At 42.7% G+C, this 21,942-nt stretch overlaps 1 protein-coding gene across 1 annotated transcript in view; it reads right to left on the reverse strand.

Moving 5' to 3' along the window:
• Positions 1 to 3,128: 3,128 nt before the first annotated feature.
• The window catches only part of LOC311239957 (arsenite methyltransferase), a 40,171-nt gene continuing 21,357 nt past the window's right edge, over positions 3,129 to 21,942 (reverse strand). The window contains exons 8-10 of the mRNA XM_084328423.1: positions 7,761 to 7,903; positions 7,125 to 7,247; positions 3,129 to 3,588 (exon numbers count right to left, since the gene is read on the reverse strand). Of these exons, the coding sequence (XP_084184549.1) occupies positions 3,493 to 3,588; positions 7,125 to 7,247; positions 7,761 to 7,903 (362 nt within the window). The 3' untranslated portion in view covers positions 3,129 to 3,492. The remainder of the gene's footprint in view (positions 3,589 to 7,124; positions 7,248 to 7,760; positions 7,904 to 21,942) is intronic.

A 21,942-nucleotide genomic window follows, 5' to 3' on the forward strand; every position in this document is an offset into this window, starting at 1 on the left:
CCGGCAGTGTAAACGCAACATGGCATATTACTGCCCTCTTCAGTTCTATACTTAAACTACGCCCACAATTGAAAAAAACGTAAATACGCAATTTTTTTTTTTTTAAAACATTCTATGCTCTGGTACAATTCCGATTCATGCAGAAATGTCAGCACTGCCTCTGTGATCAGCTGGTGGTTCTCATTCTTCAGGCCAAAGAAAGATTTTAGAGAGAAAGAAGAAACTCCTAATACTGATAACCTATTATAAAAAAATTCCCTTTCTTTCCTATACCTGTTACATTCTAGAAAAACATGCTTGACAGTTTCAGGCTCTCCACACTCACACCGCCCATCTGGATGTTTTCCCACAATGATTAAGGTACTATTCAATCCACAATGACCCAGCCTCAGTCTACACATCTTGACCCTATCGCTCCTAGACCCATAGCCGGCCAAGTTGATTTTGACCTGAGGCTGCAGAGAGAAATAGTGCCTCCCCTTGGTCCCCCCTTCCCACTCAGCCTCAACTCCCCTCTTGATCCTCTCTCTGAGCTCAACTCTTCCCATTGAAATACCCATCACTTCTTCCTTTTCCAGGCTCTGCTTGGCAAGGGAATCAGCTGTCTCATTTCCCTCAATCCCAGCATGCCCCGGAACCCAGCAAAACTCAACTGAACATCCTGCCTTCTCAATCCTATATAAAACCAACACTATTTCTTGAATGAGATCAGGCCAAGCTTTAGACCTACCTGCACTCACAGCCATCAGCCGAATCGGAACATACAATCACCTGGCCTGGTCCCACTTCTTCCACCCACCACAGTGCCCAGAGAATGGCCAGCAATTCTGTTACAAATACAGAGCTGCCGTCAGAGATTCTCTGTCCCTTACCGATCCCTAACTGAGGCACACACCACCCAAATCCTGCCTTCCCACTCTCTGGATCCACAGAGCCATCAGTATAAACCTCCAGAGACCCTGAGGCTAAAAGGAATTTCTCTATTTCTCCCGCAATCTCACCCTTGTCTTTCTCCATCAAGAAACTAAATTCAACATCCCAGTCTGAAACTAGCCAAAATGGCACTGACAGCCAGCGAGTGTGCTCCGCAACCCTTACCTGATGTAACCTCAACTTCCTGGCCCACTGATCAACACTGGACAAAAAAGGCTTGTACTTATCCCCGTCTCCTGCCCCCGAAAGTAAACACCTAGCTGGGAAGGTCAGACTGGTCCCACTTAATTTTGCCCAGTACTGTATCCCTAACTTTATTCTCCTCAGGCTTAAGGGCATTTCCCCCATTTCCACTAATAATGCTGGAGTTGGGGTGGTCTTAAAAGCTCTGCAACAGATTCTCAGAGCCTTGCACTGTAGCACATTCAGCTTTCCTAGATTTGACTTGGCATAGTATACAAAACAGCCATAATCAATTGCTGAACTGATCATCGCCTGATATATCAAGCACATGGTCTCCCTATCCGCCCCCCACCCACTCCCAGCACATTCAATATTCTTTCACACTTTGCCAGGGTTTTCTCTATATGAACAGCCCAAGTCATTCTTTCATCGAACCAAACTCCCAAAAATATGACCCTGGGTCAGACGCAACTTTACCTGGCTTCAAAATAGGAATGATGACGGCATGTTTCCACTCCTCTGGCAAGCAGCCTTCTGACCACACATTATTAAACAGACACAATATTTCTAACTTTACAAAATCATCCAAATTCTTAAATAATTCATAAGATAACCCATCTCTTCCAGGCGTCGTGTTTGCACCAGCTTGGATAGCATCCCCTAACTCTTTCATTGTAAAGTACAAATTAATCAGATTTTCATTTTCTGAGCTCCAACTCAACTTCCACTCATTTTGAGACAACAGTTCAATCCTCTTTCTCCCTCTCTCCTCCCCCAAACTCACAGAACTATGCACTGCTTGAAAGGCCTCCACCAGCATGTCTGCCTTCTCTTAATTGGTAACTGCTTCTACCCCACCCTTCTGAATCACTGGAATCGAGTTTTTCTTATATATTCCTGACATTCTGTGTACAACTGCCCACAAATGCCTTACAGAAGTCTCAGGGCCTAGTGTTTCACAGAACTTCCTCCAACTACTCTTTTTAGCATCTTTAATAACTCTTCTTGCTACTCCCCTTAACACATTCAAAGCCAATCACAAGTAAAGTCATACTTGAGTACTGTCCTACAGAAGATATGGGGCGGATGTTATGACAAAACCGATGACCAAGTTCAAGATAGAGAGATTCACCGGGTTCAAATCCGGCTGTCTGCATTGCCTCCGGCTTGGGCCGGCCGTCATACTAACTCAATTGGCAGAGTTAGCAGGTGGGAAGTCGAAGGGTGGTAGTCTGGTCGTTGTGAACAGCGACTCCTACAGGTCGGTTGGGGCGCCTGCACAGCAAAGTCAGGAAAAATGGCGGGGGCAGTGTGAGTCTCCCACACGAGAGTCCGCGCTGGCAGGTGAAAAGATGTGACAGGCTTCCTCCACATGTATCGGAGGGGACTTGCAAGGCTTCTATCCTCCCTACAACCAGCCAGTGGGGGGCATATGCGAGCAACGATCAGGACAGGGGAGGGAGAATTGGCACAAGAGGTAAATCACAGAAAAAGGAGGAGAAAAAAAGTAGATACAAAAATATATAGAGATTCATGTTGGGTATAATTTTTCAGACTCGACTAACAAGTCAGGAGATAACATTTCCCCCGCAAATGTTGTGACTGTATGACTAATGCTTTGGCCTGATGGTGGTGCTAGAGGAAAGGTCATGGGGTCACCAACATCAATAGGTTTCATCCTCTTGGGATCATGAATGTGCACAGAAAATGTCATGGCAATCCAGCCGTTACTTTTCAATATATCTTGTTCACAGTCAAACAAACATAATAGGACTGTCATACAAAACCTGTACAATGACGTTTTAAAATGGAACGTATGCTGAGACATACAAGTTTCAACCACATTGATTACTTGATACATAGCTTTTCACTTAATCCTGGCTTTTAACCACACATACAACTAGGATTTAATTTGTTTTTGAACAAAAGTAATTTCTTGCAAAATAACAAAAATTCTGCTCCAATCAATGACCTAATATGTTTGGTAATTTTTCAAAACAGTGATCATGATACCTGCCGATAGTTTTTTCTATCAATAACAGGGGGTAAAAAGGAGGAATGACAAATGTAAAATCAAATGAGTACAAACTGGAATGACTAACAAAACATTTTACACAAACAAGCCTAGTTTCATAAATAGATGTGTTTAATATCGGTTCCATAGCAACACATTGGTTGATAATAGCTTGATTATTTAATGTATTGAGTTATTAATTTGAGTTATTCGTAGATTTTCAAATACATTGCTCCCCAGCATAAATTGTTCAACAATGGAGGTAAAATCTGCATAATGTATGTGTGTTATTAAATTATTTGACACACAACATAATCATTGTTCATCATTGTTTCTGTTTCTTCTGACCAAGATCCCACCCGTCAGGCCCTACAGCCTTCTGAGTGGCTTATTTTGGAGCACTGTTTCACTGAGGAGCCCAACTGGTCAGCCAACAGAAAAGGGTTGAGGCAGCAGTACTGAGAAGACAGAGAGAGAGCAAAACAACAGTCATTCTCTGACCAAATTCTAGTTTCAAGCCTTTATTTGGGAGTCAGTTATTTTCTATTGCCATCACATTATGACATACAACAGTGCTCCCTCTGTTTTGTTGTAGTACTGGTGTTATTTAGATTTTGGGGGCAATTGTTATTTTGTCCATTCGTTTTGGTGCTAGTATTGGTTCTGGTGCAGGTTCTAGCACCAAATACTTATTGTTTGAATGATTCATTGTGATAATTCTGAACAGAAGCCACATATCGCTGCTGTCGGGACAAAACCTCATAACTCCATTTTTTGAATATTTTTTTTATTATATAAATCAACTCCGTAGATCATCCTCCATATGTGTGTGTGGGTTTTACAAAGTTTAAACAATGGGAAAGCATTAAACCGATCATCTGTCTAAACCTCCTAACTCTATTCACCCTCAAATCTGTGTTAGTTTTTTTCATCTGCTGAAAAGTTGGGTTTTTGGAGTTATGAGGTTTTGTCCCGACAGCAGCGATATTTGTTTGAGCTTCTGGGAGAAATTCAGCAAAAATATAGTGTTTGGTGGGTTATTATTATTCATTTTTAGGAATGATCCTGCTGTTATTTTGGTGCCAACATGAATCTGAAGGAAATCCAATCCGAAAGGTGTCTAAATAGTTTCCTAATGGGAAATTTAAAAAAAAATTATTTGGGAGATAGGATAACTCTAACCTACATAATCTTGTATTTCTAAATTGCCAAATTTACCCATTCGAATCCCTTTAGAATATTTGAAAATATATGGGAAACCATTTATAATGACAAAGCCATCAAAGTGATTAACCGCTTCTGCGCCAATGACGAGTATACTCGTTATAGCCCGCCAATCGTTGGATGATCGTTATTGCTTTTATTCGCTATTCCCATTCATAATTCATCTGCTATGGTGTAGGACTGTGTTGCACTCTGTCTGAGACCGCAACGGTGGGATACTGCCCCCTAACGCCTTGCGGCCGCTATTGCACTCCATTTGAAACAATGTGGTTTCTTTTCCTGGCCGAGCTGCAGCAGGCAGGCGGGGTCTATACACTCGAGCAAGGCAATCGCTCATAACGATACATCGACTAGGCTCCACCGCCCGCCCATTAATTTTCTTTGGTGGTAAACGTGGGACAAACTACCGCGACCAGTATTTGGAATGGCGATCAGATAATTGGATTATTCTTTTTGCAGTACATCAGAGGCAAGGTAAGGACTCTATATTATCGATCTTGCGTCGATCCGATAATTTCTTTCCCGCGATTGCAGCCTGTGTGTGTGTGTGTGTGGCGTTGGCTGCGATAGACGCACGGAGGGCTGGTTTTCCCCTGTCCCCTTTCGTGCATGTATGATGACAAATAATACCGATAATCTAGCGTTGATTTCAGGATGATTCGGCAACGTGATAAGTGGATTTCATTTCACAATTTGACAGAGTTCCCTGGGATTACACAGGAGCACTCTACAACTATACTCATATTCACCACGGTATAAAACGAAAATGTATAGACGAAAGAAATATCTGTTTTTTGCACGTTGACCGGAAGAAACCCACTGACAATCGACGGCATTATTAGATCCATAGCTATAATATAAAATATAGGTTTAGCTCTACAAACAAGGTGAGCGCTTACATGGAGTTAATGGGTGGCAAGGCCTATGCACTTCCCGGAAGGGGCGTGGCAGACAATGTGTTAACAAGTGAACTTTAAATTGTATTTGTAATGCACACAGAAATCAATTATTTTTTCTAAATCTTGATCTCCTGACTTCTTGAAGATTTACATTTAGTCATTTAGCTGACGCTTTTATCCAAAGCGACTTACAAGTTCTGTATGACAAGTCATCAGGAAGGGCACAACTCTATCAGCTGAGTAACAATGTTCATCAAAGTGTTGAGTGCTACAGTGTAGGTTAGTTTATTAGGACAAGTAGTTAGTCCTTAGTTAGTCCTAAGGTTAGTTAGGGTTCGATTTCTTTTCATTTCAGATAATGGTTGAAGAAGTGCGTCTTTAGTCGACGGCGAAAGATTGGACGGGTTTCGGCTGTCCTAACTGGGGTGGGCAGTTCATTCCACCATTGTGGGGCAAGGACTGAGAAAAGGCGGCTTCTCCTTGATGACCCTCCCGGAGCTCGGATAGGAGTGGGTCTGAGACGACCAGAAGATGCAGAGCGTAGGGGTCTTGAGGGTGTGTATTTAGAGACCATTGACCGGAGGTAGGCGGGAGCGGTTCCCTTTGCCGCACGGTATGCCAGGTCGAGGGCCTTGAAGTGGATTCGTGCAGCAATGGGGAGCCAGTGCAGGTCCCTAAGAAGTGGGGTGACATGGGCTGACTTCGGTAGGTTTAAGATCAGACGGGCCGCTGCGTTCTGAATGAGTTGAAGAGGCTTGGTGGCAGTGGCCGGGAGGCCAGCAAGCAGTGCGTTGCAGTAGTCGAGGCGGGAGATGACTGTTGATTGGACGAGAAGTTGGGTGGCTTCTTTTGTCAGGAAGGGGCAGATCCTATTAACGTCGCTCAGGAAGAATCTACAGGTTCTGGTTGTCGATGCGATGTGAGCGGAGAAGTTCAACTGGTCGTCGAGGACAACACCAAGGTTCTTGGCGGTCGAACTTTGCTTGAAGTTTCCAATGTCTTGATTGGACTCATTCTTGGACAGCAACAAATGTGTAAATTTGGCGATTTAGAAACACAAAATGATGTAAGTTAGAGTTATCTTATCCTAACAATTAACTCGTATTTTTATTACCCATTTAATTTAGATACCTTGCATGTTAGGATTTCCTTCAGATTCATTCTGGCACATGTGTATGATCAAGGGGTTAAAAATAGTCAAATCGACCATTCTGAAATCCAAAATGCTGTAGGTTAGAGTCATCATATCCCCAAAATGAACTCATATTTTAATTTCCCTGCTCTGGGATCCTCAGGGTGAAAATTCAAGGTTGATGAGGGAGTGGTAAATGTTGTCAGATTGAGAAAAGAATTCACCAGGAGAGTTTTCTTGACTACTATAACGAATTCCAGTGGTTGGAATGTACCCCTCACGAAGGACCACCCTAATATATATATATATATAAGATTTCAAGGTATTGAATATGCGCATGTCCAGAGTTAATTATATTGTATATTATTGTTTACACTGCCTATTTCTATTCTATTTTACTTATCCACTGTACTATAATTATATGACCTGTATCTGTACCTCCCCTCCCCCCCTCCCCCATGCTGCTATGATGCCTAATTTTCCCCAAGGGGATCAATAAAGGAATATCTTATCTCTTATATCAGCACAAAATGTTGGCTATTGGCAGCTTCAATCCAACAATAGCTGTAGCTGCCTTTAAAGGGGGATGTCAATACAAATGCATTCGCAATCCAAAACGGAATAAATTTGCAACCAGAAGTGTAAGTTAAATTGTACAGACATGTCAAAGAAGAAGCCTATGAAACACAGTTGTGAAAAAAGACAAATATGTTGTGCCTCTGTCCAGGATGTCAGTTACCTGAGGAGTTGACTTGCAGCTGATCTCTGGCTCATCCAGCATCTGGACGATGAAGTCATGGGAGAAACGAGAATTCTGGAGAATTGCAGCCATTTCCCCGTCAACTTCCACTGCTACATCTTTCTGTACAGCACAACACAGAAAAGGCTCCTGAGAAACATGCAATCTATGATTATAGTTAGAGTTAAGGTTTTAGATTATAGTTAGAGTTAAGATTAGTTTTAACATTCACTTAACGGTTATGGTTGAGACATAAAGTTAGGGTTAAGGTTAGGACTTAGGATTCAATCTCCAGCAGGGGAACTTTTCAGAAATCTTTTCTTAACATTCTTTGAATATGTAATATAGTATGTACTTATTTACAATATGGTCCATTTTCAATACAAAATGTAAATGTATCCCTTATGGCTAAAACATACCGTACATTATGTACCTGTTCTCCTATGGTTGATTAGCACTTATTTACATATTTAAGCAAGATCTGGCTGGTTCAACGGTTGCACAAATGTACAATGTACCGTTGTGTAGATCTAACACATGATAATACATTTTCTTCAGAGAATGTGAAACAATAGTTCATTAGCAATCAGTACACCTCACTGTACATTTCTGAAATGTGTCTTGTACACAGTGTACCTTGAAGCAGTGGGAGGAGTCGAAATCTAACTGATATGATAATTCTGGCAGAGTTCCCTTGTAGGTCACTGTGGCCTTGGACATGGTTTGGTTTTTGGCCAATTTAAAGAGCCTGTAGGTGCCGGATGCATAGTTGACATCACCTGTTGGGTAAGAGATATGAATACTGAGTTGTAGATTGACATTGGTTGACTGTAAAGCCTGGGTTCTTAAAGGAAATCGTCGGAATACAAAAACCGTGCGGCGGCTAGGTGGCGCAGTGGGCAAGGCCCTCGCCACCAACGCGGGAGATGCTGGGTTCGAGCCCAGCTCTTTGCGTTGCTACCAGCTTGGCTGGTCGTTCATACTAATACAATTGGCAGTATTAGGGGGTGGGAAGCTGGTGGGTGGGGATCGGACGTTGTGGACAGCGACTCCTACAGGTCGGTTGGTGCGCCTGCGCAGTAGAATCAGGCAGCGACGAGGGCGGCGTGTCCCTCCCACGCAGACCCTCGCCGCTGAGATCGCGCTGTGCAGGTGAAAAGATGCGACGGCTGCCTCCTCGAGTACCGGAGGGGTGTCGTGGAAGTTTATAATACTAATAGATAATGTGAGCAAATAACAATTTTCTGAGTCCAAAGTTGAATAAAAATTAGATAGATTTATTCCTGTATGGCCATACAAGGAATAATGCTCAGTTCACAGCCAGAGACAACATGTAACACAAAAATGTCTGACCGAGAAGTGAGAACGAAGTCTGGTTGAACATACAATTAATACATGAATATGACGTAGGAGAATGGAAAATAACAAGGAAAGGACAAGATGGTGGTTAGAATGATCAATACTACGACTATGTTATGGCTATCTTAAAAGGAAAACAGAGCAGTTCCCACAAGCTATGTTATGGCTTCTTAAGAAAAACAGAAAAAAAAAGAAAGACCCACAGCATCTGGCCTCTGATAGAATACATATTGTAACACAGCCTGTATAATGACATGATAATATCTCCCACCACAGGGGGCACGTGATGCAAGGCTTCATCCACATTGCAGCCGGCTTGTGGGAGGCATGGTCTAGCAACGTTCGAGACAGGGGAGGGTAGAATTGGACAATGCGAAATTGGGACGGGGAAAAAATTGAAAAAAAATGGGGAGAAAAATTAGATAAAAAAAAGGAATACAAAAACCGTTAGTTGACAAAAAAAACAAGTGATTGCTGTCAGAGCTATGCCGTGGTAGATATAGATAGATCTTATCTCTGTGCACACAGTACAGAGAGACCCGTAACATGCTAGCTAGCTTATACAATGACTGGAGGTGGATATTAGCCTACCGTATAATGGTAACAAAATATAATTTAGAATAGAAAACTCCAAAACTGTTTTACATGTTGTGACTTGTGTATTTTATCTCTATATTACCCCCAGTCTGTAATGTTTTATGTTATTTATTATCATTTATTTATTTAGTTTGACCTACAATTGCCCTAATGTGGTAATTTGGCACCCTCAAATCCATAGCTACCATTCACAATACACCGTCCCACTTGATCAAGCCTTGCACTAGAAATCCTGGCGTTATATTTAATTATGCCCTGAAGTTCGACAAACAGATAAATTCAGTTGTTACAGACCCATCAACTTAAAATCATCTAAAAGTTTAGGAATCTTTTGACTTCCCCTGATCTCAACAAAGTGTTAACTCTTTTTGATTACTGCAATTCTTTGTGTGCAGGTATTGATTAGACTGCCCTATCTCGCGCTCTCAAGCTGAGGGTTGAATTGGATGATACGAAATTGGGATGGGAGAAAAATAGAAAATGGGAGAAAAAGTGGAGAAAAAAAAAAGAGTAGACTACAGAGTACAGCAACTTGCAATGGGCCTGGTCTACAAGATACACTACACGACCAAGGTACCCATGTACATGTCAAAATACTTCCCAAAGGTCAGTGAATACCACGATCACAACACCAGAGGGAGCTCCACAAATCATGTTAAACCCAGATTTGGCTGAAACAAGGGACAACAACAACCGCAATTATGCCACATCAATGTGGAACGCCCTACCCAAAGCTGTAAAGGAATGTGAATCACTACCCACTTTCAAAAACACTCTCAAAGAACACCTACGGGAGACTGCAATTCGAAACTGGCCCCTACAAATGTCCTAACCCAGTTGTACAGTAAATGACCAAGTATGGCGTTGTCAGTATTCCAATGTACAGTGTCCGTCCCCCCCCCCTACCCAACCACCTCCAATGTACAGCACCATCCACCCACCCACCCCCACCCCACCTACTCCAATGTACAGTTTCTACGTCAAATGTATATACACTCTTTTTCTGGACACTTTTTGTATCACAAACAGTACTGTATTTGCAAATCTGGTATGTCATAAATGTATAGATGTAGCAGTACTGTCTATCTGTATGTTGTGTGTGTCATATGATGAATTGAAAATGGGGGACCCTGATGTAAACAAGACGGAAGTCTTTCTTTGGTCTGCATCCCCTTAACAATTGTATGTATTGAGCTGTACTGTACTGTACCCATTCTACAATCTGTTAATAAACTTTTCAATCAATCAATCAATCAAGCAGAGGTGTGTAAAACCTTTAAAAGGGTTAACACACACAGGGCTCCTGGCCTGTATGGTATCCCCGGCAGAGTACTCAGGGCATGTGCAGACAAGCTGGCGGATGTCTTCACGGATTTCTTCAACACATCCCTGATACTGTACATAGTCTCCACCATTGTCCCTGTCCCGAAGAAAGCAAAAGCCCTCTGCCTGAATGACTACCGTCCTGTAGTTCTCACTTTCACCCTCATGAAGTGCTTTGAGCGGATGGTCAAAACCCACATCACCTCCTCACTACCCGACACATTGGATCCACTACAGTTTGCCTACAGACCAAACAGGTCTACAGACGATGCCATCACCCTCACCCTCCACACCGCCCTCTTCCACCTGGACCAGAGGGACACATTATGTGAAAATGCTGTTTATCGACTACAGCTCAGCATTCAACACCATTGTGCCCTCCAAACTCACCATCAAACTCAGGGAGCTAGGACTCAACCCAGCCATGTGCAGCTGGATCCAGGATTTCCTGACAGGCAGACCCCAGGCTGTGAGGAGGGGCTCCACAATGACTCTCAGCACCGGTGCCCCCCAGGGCTGCATACTCAGCCCCTCCTGTATTCCCTGTTCACACATGACTGTGTGGCCACACAGAGCTCCAACACCATCATCAAGTTTCCTAACGAGACAACGACTCTTCTTCCTCCGTAGGCTGAGGAGATTCGGGATGGACTCCAGGATACTTTTTTTTTTTTTTTTTTTTTAAACTTACATTTTTATTAACATTTATAGACAAACAACACTTACACAAAAATGGATCGCATAACACAATATGAAAGAATGCAGTGAACATAAATGGTTACATGAATAGCATTGTTGGTTATATGTTTCCACTACAGTTGTTTTTCCAGGCACTTAATACAAAGACTGATTGTATACCGCCCTTGAACAGGTATAGACAAATTTAATACCTACTCAAAAGGATTAGATACTGACTAAGGCAAATATGTATGGTATGGGTCCAGAGACCCTCCTTGAATTTCCTTCTTCTCTTATCCTTCGCCCTTTCTATTTCTTTTATACTAAATTTCTCTTTGCCTTTTGATTCACCCATTTACAAACCACATCTTCCTTGATTATTAATACAACATTGTTAAACAGACATAAATAATAAAGTACAAAAAATTTAATACAATTGTAATGCCCAAAAAAAATAAAAATAAAATCAGAAAACACTAACTAAGTCAAAAGTGTGTGACATGGGTTCAGAGACCCTCCTTGAACCTCTTTCCTCCTTTACCCTTCACCATCTTGTGATGCATTTGGTTCTTCCTCTGTGATGTCGTTTTCGTTCCCCTTGTAATCCTCCCACTTTCCCCATCTTTCTCCAAATTTCTCTTCTTGTAACCTCAGCATGTGTGTTATCCTCTCCATATCCTGTATCTCCTCCACTATTCCTACCCATTGTGCTATTGTCGGTGGGTCTTCTTTGTACCACAGTCTTGTTATTGCTTTTCTGGCCGCTATCAACATTATCTTTATTAAATATTTGTCCCCCCCTTGTATTCCCTCGTGTGTCAGGTCTCCTAAGTAAAGCACCAGTCCTGTTTGTGGTAACCTGTATCCTAATATTCTGATCATTGCCTCCCCTATCTCCTCCCAATACCCCTTCAGCTTCTGACATCCCCAGAATATGTGCGTGTGATTTGCCCCCTCCTTCCCACACATCCTCCAGCATGCTCTTTGTATTGGTGCATATTTTCCCTTCAGCTCTGGGGTTATAAAGAATCTGATTATGTTTTTCCATCCAAACTCTTTCCATATCCTCGATCCTGTTGTTGAATGTTGCACCTCGCATATGTTCCCCCATTCCTTCCCTGTTATTCCTATCTCTAGTTCTCTCTCCCATTTCTCCCTTATATAATCGGTCGTGTGTCCCTTGCTGGTCATTATAGCCCGGTACAGTGCTGATATTACCCTTCCTTTCCCTCCTTCGTATGCCCTTACTATCATCCTAATTATTCCATTCTGTTCTTCTTCCTTGTCCCCTCTTATTTATTTATTATAGTAATCTCTAATCTGTAGATATCTGAAGTGGTCCTTGTTTTCTAGTCCAAATTTCTCCTTTAATTTTTGTAGTGTTTGCATTTCCCCCATCTCTATCATTTTGCATATCGCTGTTGCCCCCCCCCCCCCCCCCTCTCCCACCTTCTGAATCCATGGTCCAGCCTCCCTGGTTTGAATCTCTTGTCATGTGCTATCCATCTCAGAACCCCTGACTGCTTCTCTAATTTGTGTGTTTTTACTACTCTGTTCCATATGGTCAAGGTGCATTTGGTGATAGGATCTAACAGTCCCTCTTTTTCTTTGAACAGTTCCCTATCTCCCACCAGAGCTTGTACCTTGTATCCCTCCCCTTCTTTTTCAATGTCTTTCCATCTTGCCTCATATTTGTCGTTACACCAGCACGTCACTGCTCTCAGTTGCGCTGCATAATAATAATCTTGTAGGCTGGGTACTGCCATCCCTCCCTCTTCCTTTGGTAGTTGTAGTGTTTTATATCTGACCCGTGGTCTTCTCCCCGCCCATATGAACCTCAATATCAGTCTGTCCCACTCCCTGAATTGATTCTGTGGTATTTGTATCGGTAGTGACTGGAACAGGTACAGTAACCTTGATAGTATGTTCATTTTAATGACCTCTATTCTTGAATTGAAGTCCAAGGGCATTACTGTCCATCTCTCTAAGTCTCTCTTCATGTTCCGATTTATCTGTGTATAGTTCGCCTCAAACAGTTTCCCCACCCCTCTCGTGATGTTCACCCCTAAGTATTTAATCTTGTCCATGTCCCATCTTATCCCATACTGTTCCCTAATTTCCGTCGTTGGGGTATAGTTCCATGCTGAAGTCTGTGTCTTTGTCACGTTTAGTTTGTATCCTGAGTAGTGGCCATATTCCTTCAGTAGATCCATCAGTGCCGGGAAGCTCTTGTCTGGTTGTCTCATGTATACTATCACGTCGTCCGCAAATAGGCCTAGTTTATATTCCGTTCCCTTTATCCTTACTCCCTTGATGTCCTCGGTCTGTCTGATCAGTTGCGCCAGTGGTTCTATGAAAACGGCGAAGAGCGTTGGTAAGAGACAACATCCCTGTCTGGTAGCCCTCTCTAATCTGATTCTATCCGTCAGGCTGCCATTCACCTTAACCCTCGCTGTCGGTTCTTGATATAGCGCCTTGATCATCTTCATCGCCCTCCCGTTCAGTCCGAACCTCATCAATGTTTTATATAAAAATGTCCAGCTCACACTGTCGAATGCTTTTTCTGCATCTAGGCTAATCAGTACCGCGCTACCACCTTGTTTTTGTATCTCCTCTACTATGTGTAATGTCTTTCTCACGTTGTCCTGTGTCTGTCTCCCTTTAATAAATCCAGTTTGATCTTCATCTATAATGTCTGGCATAAACGTCTCAAATCTCTTTGATATTATCGATGTATACATCTTGTAATCCACGTTGAGTATGGACACAGGTCTGAAACTACTACATAATTCTCTATCCTTCCCTTCCTTCGGTATCGTGGTGATTATGGCTTCCTTCCACGAGGGGGGCATTTTGCCCTCTTCCATCGTGTGTCTGAACGCCGCCCCTAACATGGGTGCTAATTCCGTTCTAAATGTCTTGTAGAATTCCGATGGGAATCCGTCGCTCCCCGGAGATTTGTTGTTTTTAGCTCTACTGATTGCCTCTTCCAGTTCTCGTTCCGTAATTATTTTATTTAATTCTTCATTCTGTTCTTTCCCTATCGATGGTAACTCTAGCTTCTCCAGATATGCTTCTATTTCCTCTTCTCCCGCTGCTTTTGGCTGTGTGTATAGTCTCTCATAGTATTCTCTAAATGTCCTCTCTATTTCAGCTGGGTCTCTCAATATTTCATTAGTCTTTGTATCCCTTATTGTGTGTATCGTGTTCAACTTCTGTTGCGTCCTAATTCTCCTAGCCAACAGTCTGGTCGCTTTTGGTCCCCCTTCATAGTACGTTTGTTTCATGAACCTCGCTTTCTTTTCTATTTCCGTCAATAATTCCCTATTTATCCTGGCCTTTACTTCTTTGATTTCTCCGAGCGTTTCCTGTTCTTTTGATATCTGGTGTCTCCCCTCTAGCTTCTTCAGCTTCCCTATCAGATTGTGATATGTCTCCGTTCTGGCCTTCTTCAGCATTGCTGTCTTCTCCATCAATTTCCCCCTTATCACCACCTTCAGTGTGTCCCATAGAATGTTCGGATCTACCGCCCGTTGTCATTTTCTTCCTTATACCTGGCTATCTCCTCCTTGATCTGACTCACCACCCCCTTGTTATTTAATATTCCTACATTTAGTCTCCAGATCGTGTTCCTCCGTCTCCCTTCTAGATCTACTATCAGATATATGGCACTGTGATCGGATATGTCCGCTACTCCTATTCTGCTCTCCCGTACCCTGTAACTGTCCCCCGTCGTCATCAAAAAGTAGTCTATTCTCGCATATGTCACGTGCGGGTGTGAGTAATGTGTGTATTCCCTGTCCATGGCGTGCATCCCCCTCCAAACATCTATAATTCCCATTTCCGTCATCTGAATATTCATATATCTACTGATTTGTGTCCGTCCTTTTCCAGTACTCGTGGTGTCTAGGTCGTGATTCAGTACTACATTAAAATATCCCGCGCATATCAATATCCCTTCTAGTTCCATCACTATCATATCAAAAATGGTCTCATATAAATCCCTCTCACTCTCTGGGGGTGCATAAACATTCACTAACGTAACCATTTGGCCCTCCATTTTCCCCTTCACCAGAACAAATCTTCCCTCCTTGTCTCTTACTTCCTTGATCAATTCAAATTTGACTGTTTTTGATTAACGTGATTACTCCTCTCCTCAGGTTCCGTTTAAAGGAACTATAGTATGCATTTTCATATCCAAATCTCTTCAGTTTCTCATGATCCTGTGCTACCAAATGTGTCTCCTGCAAAAAAATCACTTCCATCTCACTTTTTTTACACTTCAACATCACTTTGCCCCTCTTTATCGTATTATTCATTCCATTAACGTTTAACGACATCATTTTTATACCTTTAACCTCTGTCATCTTTCTTCTTCTTTCGTCTATCAGTCCCCCCCATGTCACAGTCATTCCCCCCTCCGGTTGTAGCCTCCGCTCTCTTCACCGAATACATATAATGATTAACATAAATAAAAAACATAAACTTTACATAAAGTGCTCCCAAGGCGTTCGGGGGGTCCCTGTGTCCCCCCCTGTCCCCTGCTGGTGGGTGAGGGGTAATTGCTCTCCTAGCGAGAGGCCCCCTCCTGATGGCTTGGGGGTTTGAAACCCTTACCCCCAACCGCTCGTCATATTTGTCCAGCCATCTTACTGTTTTTATTGCTGTCGAGCTCCTGGTCAAAAGCGCTGTCCTTCATTCTGATCAAAGACCCCCATTTCCTAGGTCCCTCTCAGTGTGGCTCATATGTTCCAATGTCCCTCCTTCCTCCCAAACACGTGTGTGGTGTCTTCTGTGTACCCCTTTTACTTTCTTTTCCTCCCCTCTATTTTCTATGTGATGTCCATTTATCCCCTTAATCCCTTCCAACTGTGTTGCTCACAGCGTGTGTCTATGTATTTGTTTCAATATGTTCTGTGTTCCGTCTATTTTACCTAATTATATTTCCATTTATTTCCTCCATCAGCATGTGTATTATGTGTCCATGTATACGTTATGTTCGTTCCTATATCCTGCCTCTACCTGGGAATGTGTGTTTATGTATATGTTATTTCAGTTTCTATATTTTGTCTCTATTTGGATAGTTTTTTCAATCTCTTGTGCGTGTACTCATCCGTTCGTCTCCTCCCGCCTCCTCTCTCATCCTTCTCCGTCTCTGGCCTCCTCGTCCGTCTCCGCCTTCGGTCTGTCACGTCTCACCTCGGCCTTCTCCTCTCTCCTCCCTCCTCTCCCGGGTTTCAATCTCCTACTCTGGTCCATCTGCGTGCTTTCTCCAATCTCTGCTGCAGGCTCAGCGTCTGGCCCTCCTTTCCCCTTCCTTCTCCGTCCTCCGCCATCTGCATCCCCGTCGCCTCATCTCCTCCGCCGCCTCCCGCGCCGTCGCGTACGTCACCGTCCCTTCCTTCCAGTGAATCCTTAGCGAGGTCATGGGTGATTGGAATTTCATTCCGTTTTCTTTCAGAATTCTCTTCAGTCCCGCGTAGGACCTGCGTGTTATTGCTACCGCTGTCGAGTAATCGTGATCAAACGACAGTCTTTTCCCCTCGATATCTATCTTCTTGGTCCACGCGGTTCTGAGTATCAATTCCTTAATCTCAAATCTCAGAAAGTTAATAATCACCGCCCTCGGAGGTCTGTCTGGTTTCGGTCTCGGAGCCAACGCCCTGTGGGCCCTCTGTATCTCCATTTTTTCCAGTCCCGTCTCTTCCAGTTGTTCCTTGATAAGCTTTTCCACATATTGGGCCACCGATTCCCCTTCGACTCCTTCTTTCAATCCCCATATTCTGATATTATTTCTCCGTGACCTCCCCTCCATGTCCGATAGCTTTGTCTCCATCTGTTCTTGTTGTTGAATCGCACACGTTAATACCTTGTGTATCTCTGTGTTCCGTTCCTCCGCTCGCGCCGTTCTTGTCTGTAACTCGGTTACGTTTCTGTCCTGTTCCGCCATCTTCTCCTCCACCCTTTTGAGTTCTGTATTCATTTCACCTCTGAAGTCCTCCTGTTCCTTCCTCAATTCCTCCCGTAAGGAATTCATTCCCGTGTTTGTCCCAGCCGATCCTCCTCCTTCCTCCGTCTCGTTTCGGGGGCTCTGTTCCATCGAACTCTCCTCTTCCCGTGAGTCCTCCATTTCTCTCTCCTTCACAATTGTTTTTTCCTCCTTCCTTCTCGTTTGCATTTTCATTTTTAATCACTTTTCGGGTCCTTTTTTATCCGTTTTTTCACTCTTTTGACCAGGAGCTCCACCGCATGCGTGTTACCCTTCCGCTCTCATACCGGAAGCCTCCAGGATACTTTTACCGGTGCACTATAGAGTATCCTGACGGGCTGCATCACTGCCTGGTATGGCAACTGCTCAGCCACCAATCGCAAGGCTCTGCAAAGGGTGGTGAAGTCAGCACAACGCATCACCAGGACTGAGCTGCCAGCCATGGATGACCTCTACACACAGAAGTGCAGAAGGAGCGTTAATAGGTCGTAAGCAGTCTTTCACAGGCTTTTTCTTTTTATCTTAATAAATAATCACAATCTTTGTTTGCACCTAACCTCCAAGTGTTTGTGTCCTTTATTGCTCGCCTCTGAGCAAGGGTCATAGCACATTGAAGTGTACTAATGGTACATACTTGGGACCAATGTTCCAATGTTCACATGGTAAAACGCTCCCGCGCACATCTGAAATCTGTCGCGCACAAAAACGTTTGTGTAAAATATGCATGTAGTTAAATTGACTGGCGCGTTGCACCGAATACTACGGTACCCTGTTGCGTGTGACGTTACCAAGAGAAGCCCCGCTTTCAGTGCCTTGTGGGCATCGCTACTGTGCTCACACAGACACACACACAACAGAGCAGGAAGCGGACAGATCCGACCAGCATTGCTGGCTCCTCACAATGCCAACGCGAAAATGTTAATTACAGATGAACTGCAAAGAAAATTCCCAATTTATCGTCCCGGTCGAGACTAATTGGAAGCGGAGTGCAACACGTGCAAAGCTTGACCATATGTTTCTGTGTCTAATAAAGGTGCTGGCGATCTCAAAGCTCACATGGACACAGAAAAACATTACAAACAAAGCAGTGCGAGGCGAGAGTTTGATGGCAAAGTTGACCAAATTGATTGAAGAATGCAGCTATACAGAGAGAGAAAGAAAATAATTGAAAACAATTTTGATGCCTCAAAATTATGTTTTGGTTTGATAAGATGCTTATGATACAATCATTCTAAGGATTATGTGTAATAAATTAGTTTAGTATACTAATTGCAACAAATCTGAAACTGCATAGTGCACTTTTAAATTAGTATCTTTGTGAGGTTACTGTTTTATAATTTACATTACATTGAAAAGATACAAAGATATATTTTTTAAAGCTGGATTTTCTAGTACAGAAGAGGTATTATTTAGAACATTACTTCATATTTTTCTTGTTATTTATTTTGTCCAGTAAGACTTGAAAATATATATTATTTTGTCATAGGTTGATTTAGTTATTTTCTTGAGATTTGTCAGATAGATAACTTTAGGCATAATACAGCATGTTGAGTAACTTTGGTTATAGAGAGATATTATTTTGTTATATAAAATAATTAGAGGTGGGCATGGAATTTCTTTTTTAATCTAGATTAATATATCTGCAATCCTGGATTTAATCTAGATTAATCTAGATTAAAATGGCAAAAAAAAAAAAAAAAAGGCTGCCGAAGGCATTCAAAATATGTGTGGTCTACCCAAATAATGACCAGAAGTAAGTCCTTACTTTTTCTTTCCTCCATACGTTTCTCAGGCCAGGTTGCCCATTACACCATGAGCCCATCTCCCGTTTCCAAAATGCATTACAGACTGTTTGAAAAAGCTGTTTTGCTATGATAATTGGTAATGAAATATCAAAATAATGTTCAATAAGATGTACTTGTGTTTAATAAATTGTTTTATTCAGAAGTTAACACAAATAAATAATATTACCAGTACAGAACAGTACAGTATCTAGCACACTCTCAGGAGCTAAACAGAAAGAAGCATTTCAAACTTGAACTATGTGACATGGCTTGACTCAATCAGTCCAATCTCTATTTCTCCTTCTTCCACCAGTCACTCAGGCAGACCAGCTTGTTTTATGTAGCGGTGTCTACTTATAGTGCCTATAATATTTTTCCCGTTGGGTGCCAGACAGGGCCAAACCCTGCCAATGCAAATCAAATTACCGTTTTAATTGGTTAATTAGGCCTATAGCTCCGGCATAAGACTGTACCACATAAAGGTAGACAAATAATTTAATTAATAGTAGGCCTAGACTACTGAGCAAGCTAAATCATAGGTTAGTTTGCTCAAATGTAACAATCTGTAGGCTCAATTTGCCTATCTAAGCCAGGATACGTCTTCAACGCGCTCACACCACATTGACTTGGGCTGTTTGTTACTCACTGTTTGATGTTGTTGATAGTTGCATCCGATGGGTTCGAACCGGTTGAGTTTTATGGAAGGTGTTTGCGTAAAGTTCCAAATAATAACGGAGAAAACAATGAAACAAAACAGGCTCCAGACTTGTACTAAAAGGGTTTCAAAACAAACAGGCGCAGCAAAAGGGTTTCAAATAAACTCAAAATGATTCTAAACAAAGTCTTTCTTTTCAGTCTTTCATTCATTCAATCTGCGCTGTGTGTGTGTGTAGCAAGCGAGCGGTTGAAAAACTGTTTCTCGTCTGGCGTGCGTTTACACACAGCTGGGCCATAATTAATAGGAGCACCATGGTGCCATTTTACGAGGCGACCAGTGGCGGCGCTATTTAGTCAAAACTATTAAATCAAATGAAATGGCTCCTACAAACCGGCCCCTATTGTTATGGGCAGGCTCTAATAACAATACAAAATCAAAAAACTGCTGGAGCCATACAAAATGTTCAAAACAAAATAAATACTTGTGAGGTGGGAAACAGGCATGGTGTATAGGCCTGTTTGAATCTTCAGTACCTAATTTGAGTTTGGCACCAGCAGGCAAATCTTGCTGATGGGCCTTTCAAGTACACTGGTTTTTGTCTGAAGACGCACACTTCTCACAAGTCCTCTTGAGTCTGGCATTGTTTCCAGGACTCTAGCCAACATCCAGGATCCTCTTGGTGCATTCGTGTCAGCTATGATCACAATGTCTTCCTTTTCAAAGTTCCTGCGGATGCGGTTCCATTTTTGACGTACATTCATAAGAGGTAGGTATTCTTTTATCCATCTAGTCCAAAATAGATCCGACTTGTTTCCAACGGCGCTTCGCATATACATCAGCGGCCTGGAACACTCCTGGTGGAAGGATCGGCTGCTTCTTAAGCAATAACAGGTGATTCGGTGTTAATGCTTCCAGGTCGTTGGGGTCACTCGAAACTGTAGTGAGTGGGCGGCTGTTGAGTACGGCTTCCACTTCACATATGACTGTATGGAGACTTTCATCATCCAGAGTTTGTTGTTTGGTGACTGATAGCAAGATCTTTTTGAGCAAACGGATTAATCGTTCCCATACTCCACCATGATGGGCACCAGCGGGTGGATTAAATATCCATTTGACTCCTTTCTGCTGTAGAGCTCCTTTTATTTTGTCCAAATTCCATGCCTTCAAAGATTCTTTCAGTTCCCTTTCAGTGGATATGAAGTTAGTTCCATTGTCCGACCGTATTTCCATCACTTGGCCTCTTCGAGCAATAAAACGCCTGAGAGCATTAATGCACGAGTCTGTATCTAAAGAATGGGCCACTTCTAGGTGTACTGCTCTACTGATTAAGCAGGTGAAAATGACTCCATATCTTTTGACTGTGGTACGGCCTCTTTTCACCTCAATAGGTCCGAAATAGTCTACTCCTACTTGTGAGAAAGGTGGTAGGTCAGGTGTTATTCTATCTCTTGGCAGGTCTGCCATCTTCTGTTCTCCGACAGATCCATTGAGACGTCGACATGTCACACATTCAGAAATAATCTTTCTTGCCAATGAGTTGGCACAAGGAATCCAATACTTTTGTCTCAGTGAGGAGAGCATGTGGTTTCTCCCACTGTGTCCTACTTCCTTATGGATCTTTCTAAGAACGAGCTTTGACACATGATGGTCCTTTGGGAGGATGGCAGGGTGCTTTGCATCTTCTGGCATGGCTGCTCTGCTTAATCTCCCACCCACTCTTAATATTTCGTTTTCAAGTTTGGGATCAAGCTTGTAGATTGAACTGTGTTTCTGCACGTTCAAACTTCCTTTCTGCAATGTTTTGATTTCCTCTTGAAATCCTTGGTTTTGACAGAATTGAACAACGGCTATCTCTGAAGTGTCCAGTTCATCCAGAGAGAGGTTGTGTGCCTTTACAGCGTTTTTGAATTTTTTCATCTCTACTTCAATTGTCTGTCTTTGTTTGTCTGTGTCTGGTTCTTGAATTTGCATCAGATCTTTCCTTTTTCTACTCAACTGCAAAAGGTGAGTTCTCAAATACAGCATCCATGCTACAGCTCTTTTCAATTTGTAGAAACTTGAGTAGTGGTGTATGAGAGTGCTAGTAGGATCTTGATCTGTCATCTGAATGGTATTGACTGTAACCTTCTCTCTTTTGACTTCCGGATCGTCGGCTGGTATGGGGGTGAGATCAGCAGGTAAGTTTGGCCATGTTTCTTCCTTTTCTTGTAGGAAGTCCGGTCCCTTCTTCCAGTTTTCACACTTTAAAAATGCATCAGCTGTAAGACCTCGGGACACATGGTCTGCAGGGTTGATCTTGGTGTTCACTTGGGTTCTGAATGTATCTTCATCCACATTCCTGTTCACTTTCACTGCTAGTACTGCAGCAGTAAGTTCCATTCTGGGTGTTGTAACCCGTTTCAAGGGGGCGTCTCTTGCCTTTGCCATGAT

This window comes from Notolepis coatsorum, assembly GCF_963971535.1.
Source record: "Notolepis coatsorum genome assembly, chromosome: 1".
Classification (NCBI taxonomy): domain Eukaryota; kingdom Metazoa; phylum Chordata; class Actinopteri; order Aulopiformes; family Paralepididae; genus Notolepis; species Notolepis coatsorum.